This window comes from Loxodonta africana, chromosome 23 (assembly GCF_030014295.1).
Source record: "Loxodonta africana isolate mLoxAfr1 chromosome 23, mLoxAfr1.hap2, whole genome shotgun sequence".
NCBI classification, from domain to species: Eukaryota; Metazoa; Chordata; class Mammalia; order Proboscidea; family Elephantidae; genus Loxodonta; species Loxodonta africana.
The window spans coordinates 12160705-12180867 of NC_087364.1; the positions used below are offsets into that span (position 1 = coordinate 12160705).

General features: G+C 38.6%; 1 protein-coding gene across 1 annotated transcript in view; it reads left to right on the forward strand.

The window, feature by feature from the left end:
• CCDC168 (coiled-coil domain containing 168) overlaps positions 1-20163 on the forward strand; it is a 39213-nt gene that overhangs the window by 9994 nt on the left and 9056 nt on the right. Inside the window, exon 4 of the mRNA XM_064275246.1 lies at positions 1-20163. This exon is cut by the window's right edge and continues 9056 nt beyond it. Coding sequence (XP_064131316.1) covers positions 1-20163 — 20163 coding nt within the window.

Consider the following 20163-nt stretch of genomic DNA (forward strand, 5'->3'; position numbering starts at 1 on the left):
AGTTGATGCTTCTTCAGAAAGAACAATTACTTCATCACTTGTATCTGAAGAAAATGAAGGTAACTTTGAAGATACAGTTTCTTCGTCAAATGAAATCATACGTGCAGGTAATACTGAAAGCGGATATCAAGTAAGTCACTTAAGTGCAAGTGACATGCCATTGTCACTTGGGACTGTCTCATCTTTGTCGTTATTTCATTCGGAAGTAAAGGAATATTTTCAAAGTCATAGAAAATATCTAGAAAATGAATATGGAACAATACAATTTTCATCAAAGAAATTATTTTCAATAATGAAAGCCCACAAAAATAAAAACTTAAGGTATTCTTCTGATCTCAACTTTTCAAGAACTCCTAGATTAACTGTAGAAAATGAAGATCTAGATGTGGCCCCATGCCCTCCTGCCCACTTATATCTTTCCAGAGAACAAGTGAGGCTTCTGGAAGAAAATGTGAGAAGTCAAATTCCTTTAAAATCAAAAGCTATATTAGAGAGTAAATCTACTTATCTATATTCAAGATCTCAAGAGTCCTTGATTCAGAATCAACATTCTGTTAGAATGGGTATTTCTGCCCAGGCACAAGATTCTTTTTTAGGACAAAATGCTATACAGAATCAAGCGCAGCAACTTGTTCAGAACCAAGAATCAATAAACAGCCAGCCTACTATCCAGGTCAGATACTTTGCTCAGCCTCAAGATTTGATGAGGAAACCATTTTTCAGCAGCACACAAGACTTCTTCCAGAGCCAAGGCATGGTGAGGAGCCAACATTTGGTTAAAGTCCCATATTCTGTTGCGATTCAAGATTCAGTCAAGGGCCTAGAGTCTGATGAAAAGCATTTAGAGGAGGCTCAATATTCTGTGTGGTTTGAAGATTCAAACAAGAATAAATACTTAATCCACGGGCAAAATACCATTCTTGAGAATGCTAAATTTCTGGTTTTAACTCTAACTACAAATTCAGTAGCTGATGGGTTCCCACAACTAAACAGTGTAAAGCCAAAGGAGCAGCAGCGAGTTGCTTCATCAGAGTCAAAGCCAGATTCTGTATATAGCTCAGTGCCTCTTTCACCTACCATAAAAAGGCCGAAAAACAGGAGAAAAACATCAAAAAGAAAAAGTAAGCTCAGTCACAAAGTTCCATCTCTAAAGGCAAAGAAAACACCAATTTCATGGGTATTTCAAATCACAGCATGTCACCCTTCAAAAAGTAGCAAGGAGTTAGGAAGCAGCAGTCACAGTGAGATGAAGGAATTACATCAAACTGAAGGTATATCAGATACAGCTCTGCATCTTATTTGTGTTCCCAAGCGTGTTCCTCCTTACATTAAAAAGTGTTTCAGAAAAAAACTAGTGAAAGTCGCGCCAGATTTAACAAAATGTAGACATTTTCCCTGGAAGCAAAATAAGTCACCAGATACAGAGAAAATAAATTATGAAGGATCTTTTGAGGACAGAGAAATCTCAGGCAATATTGAAAACGTAAAGCAGCATGGCAAAGAAAATAAAGGACTGAAAAATATTTCACTAGAAATTCTACCTCAGCTCAAACAATCTTTCAAGATCAACACTTACCAATTAAAAGCACCTTCGTATTCATTACTAGAAACAAGCTCAAAGAATAAAGAGTCTCCGAAAGACCCAAGTGATGTTGCACAGTTTCATGCCCCAAATATGAAGACAACAATTGACCTGCATATTCCAAAGTACGAGACACCTTTGGAAAAAGCTATATCTGAACCTATGCAGAAATTTGTTTCCTCTCCCAAAATGGAGTCAAGCAGAAGCAAGAAAATATGTGAGGACCTAAAAAATATAGGTAATTCCCTTGCTCAGATTTCAAAAGAAGAGACTTTACTAACTAGTACATTAGAAACGCAAAGGAGCCTTCCTAAGGAAAATACACAAGAGCAAAAAGATCTTCTAGAAATTGTTGTGGAGACTTCAGATGTCAATTTGCGCATTTCAGTAGGAACCAAAAAGCATAAGAGCAGTGACAAATTAGCAGGCGTAAAAATTGAAGTGAGTAGAGAAGGTATAATTCTGAAGGAAAAGAAACCATCAGTACTTAACATTACAGACCACGATAACCTGAGTTCAGGTGAGGAACTGGAATGCAGCACTACTAGAAGCAACATAAAAAATGTGCATCAAGAGAAAATGCCAGAAACATTTCAGAGTGCTGCTTGTGCTACCATTTCTGAACCATCTGATTTGGAAATGCACAGCAGAATAAAGTCTGAGAAAGATACATCAAGAAGAATAAAGCTCAGTCATTCAGCAGTAGAGCAAGAGAGGTCACCGGGCGAAGAGAAAGTATGTAATACAAAATACATTGATAAGGAATATATTCGAAACATTTATAAAAATTCACATCTCTGTGACAGAGAGGAAGAACAAGAAGGTTTACAAGAAGCAGCTCCACAATTGACAAAAGATGTCAAGACAAGCACACATCTAAAGCAGCAACCCGAAAATGCCAGATTTGAAATGGAACAGAGCTGTTCAGGAAGTAGAAAAACCCCAAGTAAAGAGCAAGCAGGACAACCACAGACACTTTTTACAGGAACTATTTTGGAGACTACTCCATGCCTCACAGCGGATCCGTTTCAAGTTGAGAGGCTGAAGCAAAGCACAAACAGACATACAGGCGGAGAATATACTGTAGACCCACAGAATCCACTTACGTTGCCAGAGAATTTATCAATTGGGCAACTTTTAAGTGAAACAACAGAGTGTGATGTCCCACTTGGTGGAAACCTTAGAATGTCACCAGAGAGTCATGTTGCCGAAAAAAGGGGAAACTTAAAAAGCGTTTTACCTGAAGTTGCTCTGGGGTCTTTTAATATCCACGTGCTTATGTTATCATGTTTTAAAAGGCCAAACATCAGAAAAAAATTATCAGGAAGAAAAAATGTACCCAGTCACAAATATGTAATTATGAAAGCAAAGAAGCCAGCCATCTCATTGATGCCATACATCAGTGAACAGGGTACTCCAAGTCATAGAAACAAATTGGGATACAATTTAAAAAATATAATTAAACAAATTCTACAAGGCAAAACTGTGGCATATGTGCTTCCTGACATGGCTATTTTGCCTAATAGTAGAATGTATAGCAGATTAAGTGCAGAGAATCATAGTCATACCAAGCTAAAGCAAGAGGAATTACAAGTTGAAAGGGAAGAAAGGTGTTCAGATTCTACCAATAAAGGAGGTACCTCTAGAGACACACTAGAAACTAAATTACAAAATGAAGTGAACAAAGAAGCTCCACCAAAAGTAATTTCTCGCGATAGCTGCCATCTCAGATTTGATGCATATCCAGTGAAGGACCTTAAAACAGAAAAAGAAATGCAGCAAAAAATCCCATTCACAGAAACCACTATGGAGTCCGTTTACTCCCCCATAATGGATCCATCTCCTGTTGAGAAGATGCAGAGAAGCTTAACACCACCACCGGACATAAAACGTACTGAAGGTTCTAAGATATCTCCTCCAACATCAGGAAAATCACTGACTGGAGACCCTGTAAACCAAACAAGAGAAAGTGATGCTGCAGATACTAGAAGTTATACAAGGGAAATAGGTTACAATATTGCAGAAAAAACAGAATTACCAAAAGATTTACTAGCATCGTTCCCAGAGACTTTTATTTTCTGCATGCCTGCCGAACCTCGTTCTAAAGGACAGAAAAACAGAAAAAGATTAGCACGCTTGAAAAGTACAGTGAGGCCCAAGTATGTACCTAGGAAGGCAATGAGGCCATCAATTTCACAAATATTTGTTATCATAGCATCTCGTAACTTTGGTCATAGAAAGCCATTGGGATTCCACTTTAAGACCAAAGTTAAAAAGATAAACCAAGATAAAGGCCTGGTAGATGAACTTCCAAATACCATTTGCTGTCCCATGCATGGCAGATTAGAAGCAGAGACAAACAGGTGCAGTCACGCTCAGTTAAAACAAAGAGAACTAGCAGATAAAGAGAGATCAGAGTATGCCGATTCCTCTGATCAGAGGAGCGTATCCTACGACAGAGAAGAAGAAGTGCACGGTGGAGAGGAAGAAGAACAGAAAGCTTCACCGGAAGCAGCTCCGCAGCATACCCAGCACCCCAGATCTGATGCACATCAAATTCAGGAGATCCACTCAGCACTGAACTGTTTATCACAGAAGCTGCCTGTTGATGGGCAAGGCGTTCAGCACCAAGCACGTCTTCTACAAACTGTTTTGGAGGCTAGCCCCATAGTGGATCCTAAAGAAACTGAAAAACTACAGAAAGCCAACAAACCAGAGAATGACATAAAAGTCCCTGCGGCTCCAGAGATTCCACCTCCAAAAGCAGGGGATTCACCACTCGATAAACTTTTGAACACGACAACAGAGCATGGTTTACCATCTGGTGGAAATCCTAAAAGGGAATTGGATTCTTATTTTGTGGAAGAAAATTCAGAGTTACCAAAAGATTTGCAGCTGACACCCTTGCAGTCTTCTGATTCCTTTAAATCTTTGGTTTCTGAATCTAAAAGACAGGAAAACACATTAGCAAGCAAGCAAAGAGCAATGAGTTGCAAATGTACAACTATGAAGGCAAAAAAGCCCCCAATTTCACGTATTCTTAATGGAAGATACAGCAAGCAATGCAATGTTTACATGAAGACGAAAGAGCCACCGCAAAGTAAAAATGTACATGACGTCAGTCACTCCAAAGTGCCTGTTTTGCCCAATATCAAAACGAGTACCAGCTTAAATGAGACAGATATGCAAATGAGACAGATAACAAGACTTGGTCATATGCAGCCAATCCAGGATAAATCACCAAATGGAAGAAAAATATGGTTCCCAGATTCTATTGATATGAGTAGTATATCCAGCAGCATGAAATGTGAAAAGGAAGAGGAAGGAAAACACAACGCTTTACCAGCTCCAGAGAATAACCAACACTCCAGGTTCAGTGCATATGAGAAGAAGCATCCTGAGCTTGTCAAATCAGACGAGGAACCAGGCCAGCTAGAAAGTGCCGATATTCAGATACAACCACAATCGTGCATTACACAAACTATTTTCGATTCTACTTCATACCCTATAGTAAGTCAGTTTCCATTTGAAAAGCTAGCGAAACGTGCTAGTATTTCACCTCCAAAGTCAGGGGAGTCAAAGGTGGATGAGATCATACTTTCTGCAAGAGAATGTGGTATCCCATCTGATGGAAACCATCAAAAGGAACAGGGTGGTGGTGTTAAACAGAAAAAGACGGTGACTTTTGATGTCTGTATGCCTGCTTTATCTCCGTTCATGGGGGAGAAAAACTTCAAAAAATTTTCAGACATAAAAACTTCGGTGTATTCCAAATACAGCATTATGAGGGCAAAGAAACCATCAAATTCCCACATGCTCAATATCAAGGGTGATGCTAGCTCAGACCCTAGAAAAGAACTGGAATGTAACTTGGCAACCAAAATTACAGCAATAAATGAAGGTAAAAAAGTGGTGGATAAAACGTACCCTTTTATAGCTATTACACCTGACATTAATATGTATAGCAAAATAGAAACAGAAAAAGACATGTTAGGAGGAAAAACACTCAGTTCTACACAAGTAAAGCAAGAGATACCATCACATGAAGGAAATATTACTTCAGATGACACCAAAGAAACCAATCTTCAAGATGGAGAAGAAAGTGAACAGGAGGCATTATTAAAAGTAATTCCACAATTCAGTCAACATTTCATATTCTCCTCAGGTCAGGCAAAAGGGCTTGACCTTGACGAATCAGAAAAGCAAGGAAGTAGGGGAGTTTTGTTTGTTACAGAAATAGATGTACCACAGCAGGTGCAGCCCCCAGATCCAATTCCGTTTGAAGAGCCAAAGAAAAGCCTCCAGAAACAAAATGGCACAAAGTGTACAATGAGTTCAAAGCATCCTCCTCTAGAGTCAGAGGAATCCCTAAAAATTGGCGACGTATTAATTGGTGCGATAAAATGGGGTGCCCCAACAGATAGAAGCCACACAGGGGAGTTGCACAGCCCTGACAAAGAAGAAAAGGCAGAATTAACTAATCTACAAGCAACTGTCCTAGAGCCTTTGGATTTTGCTACACCCGATCTATCTGAATCTGAAAGGCAAAGAAAGACAATTAAATATAGAGCCTTCAAAAACAAAAAAAGTCTCAAATGTGCAATTATGAAGGCAAAGAAGACGCCCATTTCACAGATATTTAACATCCCAGGGTGTGGTTATCGAAAAAATCTACCTTTGAAGACCCAGAAATCACACGTTGTTGAACTTTTAATTCATATAAGAGACTCTGGGGTCCCATCTGATGAATTTCAGAGGAGGGTTCTGGAAGATCTAACTGCAGAAAAAAAGGAAGGACTAGCGTCAGAATTACTGGCAACAATTCTGAAGTCTTTTGATTTCTCCATGCTTGCTTTGCCTGTATCTAAAAGAGAAAGAAACTATTTAAAACTTACAGACAAGAAAAATAAAATGAGTCCCAAATGTGCTACTTTGAAGGCAAAGAAGACACCAATTTCCCAGGCATTTAATGTCACAGGATGTGGCACACCAAGCAACAGAAGGCAATTACAACTCAACTTCAAAACCATGATGAAACAAGGTAAGCTTGTGGCAGATATATTCCAAAATGTCAGATCCTCTCCTGTACCTATTTCACTTGGCATTAAAATGCATAATAAAATAAAGGTAGAGACAAACATGCTGTGTAAAACAGGAATCAGGCATGAATTGCAACAACAAGAGCCATCACCCAATGAAGAGAGAACCTGGTGTGTAGATTCTAGTGATAAGAAAGGCAGTATATCAAATGGCACTAAAGAAGTCAAAGACCCAGGTAGGGAGGAAGAGAATGCTGAAGGCTTACTGGGAGCAGTCCCGCTGAATTCCCAACACTTCGGTTTCAATATTCACGAAATGAAGGAGTCTAACATCGTGAAATCAGACCTAGGAATGAAAACTTCACAAAGTGAAAAAATCCCAGAACCAATTACTACGGCTCAAGAACTACAGCGACAAACACCTGCCACGCGAAAACTATTAAAGACTATTTCTTATTCTATTTTGGATTCATTTCCACTTGAGATGCTACAAAAAAGAATAAAAACACAAAAAAGCTTTAAAAATACGGGGAGTCCAAAGATTCCATATTCAATGTCAGAGAAATCAATTAGTGAGTTTTTACATGTTACGACAAACAGCGACATCCCCTTTGAAACAGGCCCTAGAAAGGAATCTGCTAGTTCTATTCCAGAGGAAAAGATGAGGTTACAAAAAGATTTACAAGTGAGAACTCTACAGATTTTTGATCTTCCCATGCCTGTATTATCAGAATCTAAAGGACAGAAAAACACGGCACAGTTATCAGACAGAAGAAGAAGTACAGTGAGTACCAAATGTGTAACTTTGAATCCACTAAAGCCACCAGTTGCACAAATGCTTAGTGTCACTACAAGTGTCAACCCAAACCAAGGAAAAAAAGAGAAATGCAACTTTGAAGTCAAAATGAAAGAGATGCAGCAAGGGAAAAGTGTGCCAGATGCCTTTTTAAGTACTCATATCTCTTCTGTACCAGTTTCACCTGACATTAAAACTTATGATAACATAGAAATAGAGACAGACAGGCTAAGAAAAACAAGATCCAGTCAGGTACCACGTACCTATTCCATCGATAAGGGCTGTACCTTAAATGACAGAGAAGCGAAAGTGCAGGAAGAGAAAGAGGACAAAGCTTTACTGGAAACTTTTCCATACTGCACCCAACAAGCCATGTCCTCTGAGTATCCAAAGAAAGAGCCAGGCCTTGTTAGACTGGATGCAGATTTGAACAGTTCAGAAAGTAGAAAAAATCAAGAACTGTTTGCTGCAGAGCAAGAGATGCCACGACAAACAGCTTTCCCGGAAACAAATTTAGAGACTATATCTCGCATTCTAAGGGATGTGTTTCAAGTCAAGACATCAGAAAAAAACATCACAACACAAAAAGGTATAACATATGCAGTAGATCCAAACGTTTCACCTCAAACTTTAGGGGAATCAGCAATTGATGTACTTTCACACAAGAAAATAGATAAACCGTGTGAGGGAAGCCGTGGATGGGAACTTGATGGTCATATCGTTGAAGGAAAGGCAAGCATACCAGTCTTCAAGTCTTTTTATTTCTCTAGGCCTGCTTTATCTGAATTTCAAGGGCAGAGAAATACAGCGCAAATCTCTAAGTGTGTACCTGGGAAAGCAGAGATGCCATCAATTTTAGAGACAATTAATATCACTAGGTGTGGTGCCCTGAGCTATAAAAAGAAACCAGAATGCAAGTTTAAAAACATGGTCAAAGAAATATCTCAAGGCGTATCGAATATATTCATGAATTCCTATCTTTCTGTCACACCTGTTTCGACTGATATAAACGTCGATGTTGAAACACATAGCAGATCAAGAGAAGAGACAGAGGAAGCAAGAGTAAAAATATACAATTCTACTCACCCAGAATTAGGGCAGTCATCACGTGATGGGGAAGCGTGGAAGGCCAATTTGACTGATAAGAAAAGCAGATCAAGCAACACAAGGAAAATGAATATGCAATATGAAAAGGAAGAGAAAAACCTTACAAAAGTGTTAGCAGAATCAGTTTCACACCTCAATGTCAGTGCACATCAAATGAAAGATACTGGGAAACCAGAATCTGAACTGAATAGTTCAGAAGGCAGGAAGACACAGGATTTGCTTTGTACAGTGCAAAAGATGAAGCAAGAAACAGGCTGTAGAAAAACTGGATTGAAGCCTGTTTCTGGACACGTGATGAATTTTCTTCAAGTTGAACCAGTGAAAGAAGGTCTCCATACACCAGAAGAAATAAAATATATGGTAGATCTAAAGACTCCGTTTCCAAATGCAGAGAAATCAGAGATTGGTTTAATGCTATATGATACTCCCTGGGATGCAGTTCCTAGAAAGAAATGGGGTAGTCCTACTTCTGAGAAAAGGGCATTAAATCAAAAAGACTCACTAACAACGGTCTTAAAACCTTTAGGTTTCATTGCCCTCATTTCATCTGAACCTAAAAGCCAGAGCTACACAGATTTTGTAGGCAAGAAAAGTATAATGAGTCCCAAGCATGTAACATTGAAGGCAAAGAAACTACCAATTTCACAGTTCGTTAGTATCCCAGTGTTTCACACAGGAGGTCATAAAAAGAAAAAGCAGCACAACTTTAAGGACAAGATGAAAAAGAGGCAACAGAATGCAAGTGTGGGGGAAGCATTACACAGCACCACTCATCCTCTCATGTCTGCGTCACCTGATGTGAAAATAATTAATGTATCAACAGCACTCCCAGACATTCCTAGAGTAGACATATTCAGTGATCATCAGCTAAAGGAAAATAAACCGTCAGATGAAGGTGAAGCTTGCTCTAAAGATTCTATTGAGAAGAAATGCACGCCAAGAATCACAACGGAAGCAAACCTGCAAGATAAAAAGGAAGACCAAAAGGACAAAGAAGCATTAGTGCATCAGAGTCCAGTTTCATTACAAATACAGATTGTGAAGGAGAGCATAAAAGCACAAGAGCTCATAAAATGTAGAGAAAGCCCAAAGAGTTCACCTCCAAAACCAGAGAAATCAGTGATTGAAGAAGTGTCTGCGGGCACAACAGAGAATGGTGCTTCTTGTGATGAAAGCCCTGGGAGGAATATGGGTGGTCAGATTATAGAAGAAAAGGCAGGGTTTCCAAAATGTTTGCCAGAAATTGTCCGGGAGCTTTTTGATTTATCGGTGCCTGTTTTATCTGAAAGTAAAAACCAGAGAAGTACAGTACAGCTACGAGACATGAAAAGAACTATGAATTACAAATATTTAACTACGAAGGCAAAGAAGCTGCCAATTCCACAGTTATTTTATGACACAGGATGTAGTTCTCCAAGCCAAAGGGAGGACCTAAAAAGTAGGCATAAATACAACATGAAACTGACCTTACAAGAGAAACACGAAGCAGGTGCATTTCTGAATAGCAGTCGTTCTCCCATGCCTGCTCCATCTGACATCAAAGTGGATAAGAAATTAAAAGCAGAGGTAGACATGTCAAGACAAACAATCAATCTCACACAAATAAAGCAAGAAAAATCAGATGACAGGAAAGCATGGGATACATATCCTAGTGATAAAAGAAGGCCCTCAAGAGATACAATCAAAGAAACAGTGGAAGAGAGACAGTGCCAAGAAATTGTACCAAAAGAAGTCTCACCTTATATACAATCATTCAAGTCTGATACATACCAGATAAAAAAGCCTGACCAGGTCAAATCAACAAATGAAAGGTATAGTCCAGGAAGAAGAAGAGTTTGGGATTGTCTCGTGAGAGAACAAGATGTGCAGCAACAAATGTCATTTCCAGACGTTGTTTTGGATTCCCCGCCCTGCCACATAGTGAAGGAAAGCCATCAAATACCAAAAGGAATACCAGTTACTGACCCTGCTAAGATTCCACCACCCAAATTAGTGATTGATAAACTCTCATTTGATACAACAGAGAGGGTTACTGAGTCTAATGGAGCACGTCCAAAAAATCTGAGGAGTTATATTGCAGAGGAAAAGAGACAGTTACCACAACATTTAGGAACAACTTTCGTGGAGCCTTTAGATTTCCTCATGCCTGTTTTATATGACTGTAAAAGCCAGATAAACCCAGTACAGATATCAGAAAAGAAAATTATAATGAATCCCAAATGTCTAAGTAGGAAGGAAAAGAAGTCACCAATTTCACAGATACTTAAAATCAATGGACAGCTCCTTACAAAACAGAAGAAGAAGCTGGAATCCGATTTTAAAACCAAAATGAAAGAGAGGTTTAGAGGAAAAAATGCGGTTGGTACATTTCCAAATACCATTTACTTCACACCAGATACCTCTGCCATTAAAAAGCAAAGAAGATCCAAAACAGGGACAGACACAATAAGAGTATCAAAGTTTAGCCGTCTACAGCTGCCACAAGCAGAAGCACCAGTTGAAGGGATAGCAAGGCATTCACAGTCCACTGGGAAGAGAAGTGCTTCAAACATTTTAAAGGAACCAAAACTACATGATGGAGAGAGTGAGGAAGAAAAGCAAGAACACCTAATAGAAACAGGTCCAGTGTATACCAAAACCTTCATGGTAAATTCGTATCTCATAATGGAATCTGATCCTGGCAAATCACAAGATGCCATTTTAGGTGAATCTTTTTCCCCTAGAAGTCAGAGCTACAAAGGGAACCCAGAAGAAAAATTAGAAATAAAAAAAAATATGATAGGGAGTCTCAAGATTGGACTCCCCAAAATGGAAAAGTCAGAAATTTGTGAAGGACTGAGTAAGCCGACAGGTGCCCCTACATCCAGTCAATCTGGTAAAAAGATAATTGGAAATTCCGTTGTAAAAGAAAGAGCTCAATACAGCAGTTTAGCAGGAATTGTCCTAGATTCTGTTGGCAGACATTTGCCTGCTTCAGAAAAAATTAAAAGACAGAATGGTAGCCTAAGAATAGCTGGCATGTCTAGTGCAAGTCCCAAAGGTATACCTTTGAAGGTAAAGCAGTCACTTAATACCACAGGCCATTCAACTGGAAGCATTAATAAAAAACAGGAACAGAACTTTAAAGCCCAGACGAGGGAAAGAGAGAAAGACAAAGCTGTCTTCAATGCAGAGTTAAATTTTATATGCCCGTCCATACCTATTTCACCACACATAGAAATGGAGCAGTCACCTAGTATGTGGGATATATATGCAGGACCTTCTGATACAAGAAGTGTCCCAAATAAAGCAAAACTGAGAGAGAAAGGAGAGTATGGGCAACGGCTTTTGTTTGCAACAGCTTCACAGTCTACCCAGCCTTCTGGGTTTGGGGCAGATCAAATGAGAGAGCCTGGTCCTTTCAAATTGGAAGTACCCTTCGTCAATACGCGATGCCCCAAGGACATCACTCCTAAGAAAACAGAAACTGGTTTAATAGAACAAGAGACAAAGATGGCAGTTGTAGAAGAGATTAGTCCAGAGTCTGGTTTTTTCTCTAAATTATGCCAGCCTCACACTGAAAAGCAGAAGATAGAATTTAAAACTGCAAACTGGAAAACAATAACAAATCCAAAGGTAGTGGGTCCAAAGGCAGAGAAATCATTAATTGATGCACGTTTTATTGATACAATAGAGTGTGGCGATTCATTACAGCACAGAGAAGGAAAAGAAGCAGAAAGACGAGGCCATCTTGTCCTGCACGGGAAACAGCAAGAGTCAAGCATCTCAGGAAATCTCTGGGATTCTGTTTATGCTGACACACCTACATATCCTGAAATTACAAAACATAAAAGTAAGGCAAAAATAGCAAATGTGAAAAATACTATGTGTATCAAACAAGTAAAACTGAAGACAAAGAAAGCACCAGTTTCCCAGGGGCTCAACACTCTTAGGAATGGTGCTAGAAACAATAAAAAATTGAGATGTAACATTAGACAGGAAAAGCCATCCCAGCAGAGTGAAAATGTAGTAGATCTAGTTCCGAAAGCTGTTTATGAGTCTGTACACTTGACTTCTCACGTTCAAAAGCACACAGAAGAAATAAATATGGAGGAAGACAAGCCTAAAGAGGACGTACTCATTTTTCCACAGCTAAAGCTAGAGAAACCACTCAATGGAAGGCAGATGTTATCTTCGGGGTCTGTTAATAGGTCCAGCAACATTAAAAACCTCAAACAATATATGAGAGAACAAAAAGGCCAGAGCGTCTTAGTAGATGTGCCCCAACCATGTATGGAACAGTTAAGGATTAGGTCACAACAAATGAAGAGGCGTCATGTCAAATTCGAGGTAGATTTGCAGAGAAAGGTGTGCTCTGAGCCACCGTCACAGGTAGAAGAACCTGATTACATTGCACCAAGAAGTAGAAGAGGAGCAGTCTTCATTCAAGGGCAAGAGGCCCAGGAACAGAATTTTCTTCTGAAGCAAGAAATGCAGAAACTAGAAATGATTCCTGAGACCAGCCTGGAATCTCTTCCTTGCCCCATGAAGGAATCTCTTCATTTAGAAAAGACAATAGGAGTTAAAACAAAACAAGACTTAACATTCTCAATTCCACAGAAGAAAAAAGGATTGACGTTAACTAAGGGCCTATCGAGTTCAAAAGCAGAATTTCTTATCCCAGAGGTAAAAGCCCAGCAACAGAAGCCTTTCACAGGAATTATTCCAGAGCCCATGTCCTCTTGCATACTGGATCAGCTTCACACTGAAACGCCAAAGGAAGATGTAAAAATAAGAGATATAATTTTAAACGTTTCAGGTCAAGAGGTAAAGAAGATATCAAACAACGCAAATATTTCAAGTACGGATCATATGTCAAGAAGTACAGAAGAAGTACTTTTGCTTATTAAAGAACAGGAGAAGAGGAGGAAAAAAATTGGGAAGAAGAAAGAATTTAAAATAGCAGCAGACATGAAAGCAAAAGTAGGTTTCAGTCCAGTTCTAGAATATTCACCAGGTGGAGCACAGCTTATTAACACAACAGAGCATCTTGGCACATTCAAACAAAGAGATGGAAAGGAATTGAACAGGATCTTGGCCACACAAGGGGAACAGCACAGGTTGTGCGGTCCAGGGATTATCTTGGATTCTGTTTATACAAAGGTCCACATTTCTCCTGAAGCTATATGCCACAGAGATAAAAGAACAGATATCATGAAAAGCACCATATATCCCAAAAGGAAAAATATGAAGGCAAAGAAAACACTTGTTTTCCAGCTACTTAATATTACAGGATCTGGAGCCCAAAGCAGTAAAAAGGAACTAAGATGTAACATTAAGAAACAGAAGAAGGAATTCCAGCAAGGCGAAAATGTAGCCAATTTAGTTCTGAAAACTACTTGTGACTCTGGATATATTCCATCTCACTTTAAAGGGTTCATAGAAGAAAAAAGGGAAAAAGACAAGAAAAGAAAGCCGATCCCCATTCCTCCACAGCTAAAGCTGAAGAAATCAGTAAATGAAAGAAAAACGTCAGCCTCAGAGTCCATTTATAAGAGTGATTTGTCAAGAAATGTTAAAAAAACAAAGCACTGTATTAGAAAGCAAAGAGAGAGGCACCAAACTGTTTTATTAGACATTCTCCCACAACATAGAAATCAGTTAGTGATTAGCAAACTGAAGAAGGAGCCCAACCAGCTCAAGTTAAAAGTAGATTTGGAAAGAGAAACATATCCTGATCTCTCTTCACAAAAAACGGAAATCAATTACACTTGGTTTGACATCCCAAGAATTAGAACAAATACGGAATTTGAAGTTCTTATTAAGCAAAAATTAAAGGAAGGTGATGCAGACATTGCCAAACATTTATTTTCAATTCCAAGGCCAGAGAAAACTGATACTTCATTAAGTTCAAAAGTACAAAATACGCTTTTTACAGAGATGGATACATCTCAACAGAAGGCTTACAAGCAGCAAGAACTGCTGAAACAAGAAAGTATTTCAGCAACAAATCTGAGTTCTGTTACTTGCCCCCTTATGGACCCTCTTTCTTTGGAAAACACCAGAGAGTTGACTAAGGAAGAAGATGTGTATGTTAACAGAAGAAATATTTTGCATCCATTGGAAAGAACAAGATTAACGGACACTGACATTTTGCGAGGTTCAGAAGGACAGAAATTTCTTTGTACAAATCTGGACTTCCAGCAAGAAATATCTGGAGTACAGGAAGGAGATGCGAAACCAGATCACAGTCCTAAAAGTATTTTGAATTCTCTGTCTTTCCCCGATAGGGAACCTCTTCATTTAAAACGGGCAGTAAATAGAAAAAGGAAAGTAAATGTTAGCATCTCTATAAATTTAAATGTAAATCCATGGGGAAAAGAAGAATTAAAGCTAACAAATATTCCATTGAAATCAAACAGACAGAGAATGAACTTTTCAAAAATGTTGGAAGCAAAGCAACCAAACCTTCCTAAAGAAAACATTCTAGAATCAATTTCCTCTTGTATATTACATCAGTTTCATACTGAAAAGCTAGAGGAAGAAGTATCGGCAAAGGAAATGAGTTCAAAAGTTTCGAGTCCAATGGTAGAGAAATTACCAAACAAATTAGAAAGCCCAGTGAATCAGCCTCCAAATTCAGGAAGAATTAATTTGCATAACAGAGGAAGCGAAGACCATCAACAAGAAAGTACCTGCAAGACTAGTCCAATGTTTGTTTCTCCCTCTTCAATGGATATACTTCAGATTAAAACAGCACAGGTAACAAAATCATTAAAGGCAGGAGATAACCCATTGTGTCATACCTCAAATACGGAAGGAATCAGCTTACTTATTGCTGGAAATGAAGAAGAGCAAGCAGAAAGTATACACCAGACTTTTCCAAAGCCAGCTTCTAACTCTTTAATGGCTGTACTTCAAAATCAGACACCATGTGTAAAGAAAGCATCAAAAGAAGTAATCAGTGCCATGGATCACATTCTGAATGAGGAAGAAATTGGCTTGCATATTGCAGAAAAAGAACAACAACCAGAAAGTATACACCAGACTATTCCAAAGCTGGCTTCTTACTCTTCGATGGATCTACTTCAAAGTAAGATCCTCTGTGTAAAAGAAGCACCAGAAGAAGTAGTTCGCATCATGGATCACACTCTGAGTACAGAAGGAATTGGATTGCTTATTACAGGAGACGTAGAAAAGAAAACAGAAGGTATACACCAGACTGTTCTAAAGCCAGCTTCTCATTCTTCAATGTATATACTTCAAAGTCAGATACCATGTGTAAAGAAGGCATCAGAAGAAGTAGTTAACGTCATAGATCACACTTTGAATGCAGAAGAAATTGGCTCAGTTCTTACAGGGAAAGAACCACCAGAAGGCATGTGCCAAACTATTCCAAAGCCAACTTTTCCCTCTTCAATGGATGTCATTCAGAGTCAGACACCATGTGTAAAGAAGGCATCAGAAGAGGTAGTTAGTGTTGTGGATCACACTCCAAATGCAAAAGAAATTCGCCTACTTATTACAGGAAAGAAAGAACAGCATGAAAAATATACATATAAGCCTCTTCCGAAGCCTGCATCTCACTCCAAAATAGATCTACAGGAAGTTAATATCCCAAATCAACCAGTAACATTAGACAACACGAATATTAGGGATTTTGCATATGCAACTTCACAGGCCAAAGAAACGTTGGAACAAATGGACGACATAGGTGTGTATACTCAAAAAAGTAAAACAAGACAAGAGCAAAAGCAGCAGCGCCTGTCAGGTTTAGGAGAGAATTTTCAGGAGCATATGCCTTACCTTAAAAATGATCCCTGTCTCCTTGGATATTTAATGCTCCAGGAAAAGGAAGCATTGTCGGAAGTAGGTAACCTGTCAAGCAGGGCAGAAGGATTAGGCTTGTTTTGTAAAGATCAACTAAATGCCGTATGTGAGTATGGACCAGAGTACAGAATGCCCTCGATTATTCCAAGGCAAATTAAAAAACCAAACAAAATGTTGCCTTTAGAATCATGCAATAAAACTGTAAAATATCTGAATGCTTCACTTCCAGGAGGAAAGAAATTACCCGAAGGGGCACAAGTAATGAGTTCGATATCAAATAGTAGTAGTTCACCCAAGCTAAGAGTTAGAAAGAAGGTGAAATCACATAATGCAATTCAAAAGGTACAAAATGAAGCATGTCTACGTGGAACTTCTCCACATTTTCTGTATGTTTGTATGCCTATTTTGCCTGAAAGTAAAAGACAGAAGGATAGTATAAAAAAAGGATATAAAGACATAGCCTGGCCTGAAAGAAGAGCTTTAAAGTCAAAGAAATCAGTATTTACACATATACTTAATACTACTGACCTTGGTACCCCAAGCAACAGACCAGAACTGCAGTGGAACATAAAAGAGAAAATGGCAAATATAAAACATAGAAACGGTGAGTCCGATGTGGTTGTGAGAAAAATATATGATTCCATATCTTCTTCACCTTACCTCAAATGGAATAAAAAGACAATTGACGGAGTTATCTCAAGTACTGTAAGAAGAGAAAAACAATATATATTGAAGAAAGAGGAGATGGATGGAGTAAAAGCAGTTGATATGAAAGGAATAATGGACCCCAAGGTTGTAATATTGAAAGTAAGGGAATCACCCCTGTCACATATACTCAATGAAAGAGACTTGTTGTTGCAGTTGAGCATTAAAAAGCAAGGCAGCAAACTGCAGAAAGATAAAGGCAAATCAGGTATAAAACCAACAAGCTTATGTGCTTCTTTACCATCTCCATCACATTTTAATTTGAAGTCAAGAATAAAAGTAGAGAAAGATAAACCAGAAATACTAAGAAGCTGCCTTTCATCACTAAAGCCCCAGGCATCATCAGATATCAGGGAAATGTCATATGCCGAGTCAAATAGAGATTTTTTAAGCAATGGAGCAAAATTAGAACATCTGCCACAGAAAAAGGAAGAGAGAGGAAATGTGTTATATGTAAAAGATTTAATGGGCCTCAAATGTATCCCTTTGAAAGCAAATAAAACACTTTTCAAATATATATGTTATGGAGAGGAACCACAGTGGAGCATTAAAGAACAAGAAAAAATGATGCAGGAAGGTAAAGGTCATCTAGATGCAGTTCTGAGTAAACCCTGTGCTTCCATTCTTTCTCCACCTCACCTGAAACGGGATACTAGGATAAAAGAAGAGGAAGGCATGCAAGGAATAACAAGATTTGGTTGTTCACCACTAACACTCCAGGAATTACCCGATACAGTGAAAACACATGAAGAGCCAATTGATGATCTTTTAAGCCAAATTAGAAAAGCAAAACATATGCCACAGAAAGATGAAGGTAGAGGGGAAATGGCTTTGGAAGAAACAACACATCCCAAAGGAATAGCTTTGAAAGCCAAGAAACCTTCAATTTCAGAGAAACTGCCTGTGAACACCAAAGAAAAAGAGGAAAAGATGCAGGAAGATAGAGATAAACAATTTGGCATTCAGAATAAATGTTACGCTTCCAACCCTCTTCCACCTTACTCTGAATTAGACACAGGAATAAAAGGAGAGGAAGACATACAAGGAATAACAAGATTTCGTTGTTCACCACTAACACTCCAGGCATTATCAGATACGATGAAAATACTTGAAGAGTCAAGTGATGATCTTTTAAGCCAAATTAGAAAAGTGAAACATATGCCACAGAAAGATGAAGGTAGAGGGAAAATAGCTTTGGAAGAAATAAGGCATCCCAAAGGAGTAGCTTTGAAAGCCAAGAAACCTTCAATTTCAGAGAAACTGCCACTGAACGTCAAAGAAAAAGAGGAAAAGATGCAGGAAGACAAAGATAAACAAGTTGGGATTCAGAATAAATCTTACGCTTCCGTCCCTCTTCCACCTTACCCTGAATTAGACACAGGAATAAAAGGAGAGGAAGACATGCAAGGAATAACAAGATTTCGTTGTCCACCACTAACACTCCAGGAATTATCAGACACAATGAAAATACTTGAAGAGTCAAATGATGATCTTTTAAGCCAAATTATAAAAGCGAAACATATGGCACGGAAAGATAAAGGTAGAGGGGAAATGGCTCTGGATGAAATAACGCATCCCAAAGGAGCAGCTTTGAAAGCCAAGAAACCTTCAATTTCAGAGAAATTGCCACTGACCATCAAAGAGAAAAAAATGCAGGAAGACAAAGATAAACGAGTTGGAATTCAGAGTAAATCTTGTGCTTCTATCCCTCTTCCACCTTACCCTGAATTAGACACAGGAATAAAAGGAGAGGAAGGCATGCAAAGAATAACAAGATTTCGTTGTTCACCACTAACACTCAAGGAATTATCAGATACAATGAAAATATATGAGGAGCCAATTGATGATCTTTTAAGCCAAATTAGAAAAGCGAAACATATGCCACAGAAAGATAAAGGTAGAGGGGAAATGGCTTTGGAAGAAAAAACACATCCCAAAGGAGTAGCTTCGAAAGCCAAGAAACCTTCAATTTCAGAGAAACTGCCACTGAACGTCAAAGAAAAAGAGGAAAAGATGCAGGAAGACAAAGATAAACAAGTTGGGATTCAGAGTAAATCTTACGCTTCCATCCCTCTTCCACCTTACCCTGAATTAGACACAGGAATAAAAGGAGAGGAAGACATGCAAGGAATAACAAGATTTCGTTGTCCACCACTAACACTCCAGGAATTATCAGACACAATGAAAATACTTGAAGAGTCAAATGATGATCTTTTAAGCCAAATTATAAAAGCGAAACATATGGCACGGAAAGATAGAGGGGAAATGGCTCTGGAAGAAATAACGCATCCCAAAGGAGTAGCTTTGAAAGCCAAGAAACCTTCAATTTCAGAGAAATTGCCACTGACCATCAAAGAGAAAAAAATGCAGGAAGACAAAGATAAACGAGTTGGAATTCAGAGTAAATCTTACGCTTCCATCCCTCTTCCACCTTACCCTGAATTAGACACAGGAATAAAAGGAGAGGAAGGCATGCAAGGAATAACAAGATTTCGTTGTCCACCACTAACACTCCAGGAAACATCAGATACAATGAAAATACTTGAAGAGTCAAATGATGATCTTTTAAGCCAAATTAGAAAAGCCAAACATATAGCACAGAAAGATAAAGGTAGAGGGGAAATGGCTTTGGAAGAAATAACACACCCCAGAGGAGTAGCTTTGAAAGCCAAGACACCTTCGATTTCAGAGAAACTGCCAGTGAACATCAAAGAAAAAGAGAAAAAGATTCAGGAAGATAAAGATAAACAAACCGGGATTCAGAGTAAATCTTATGCTTCCATCTCTCTTCCACCTTACTCTGAATTGAACACAAGAATAAAAGGAGAGGAAGACATGCTAATAAAAACAAGATCTTTTCCACAACTAAATCTTCAGGAGCCACCATATACAAAGAAAATAGCATATAAAAGGTCTATTTGTGGTGACATTTCAAACAGTGTAAAAAAAGCCAAAGAACATATGATGCAGGAAGAAGAGAAAGTAAAAGTGGCTAAAGTTATACCTTTGAAGGAAATGAAATCATTGGTTTCACAGGAATTTCAGTTGGACATCAAACAGCAAGAGAAGAAGGTACAAAAAGCTAAAGGTAAACCAAGTAAAGTTCTGTCTAATACCAGCACTTC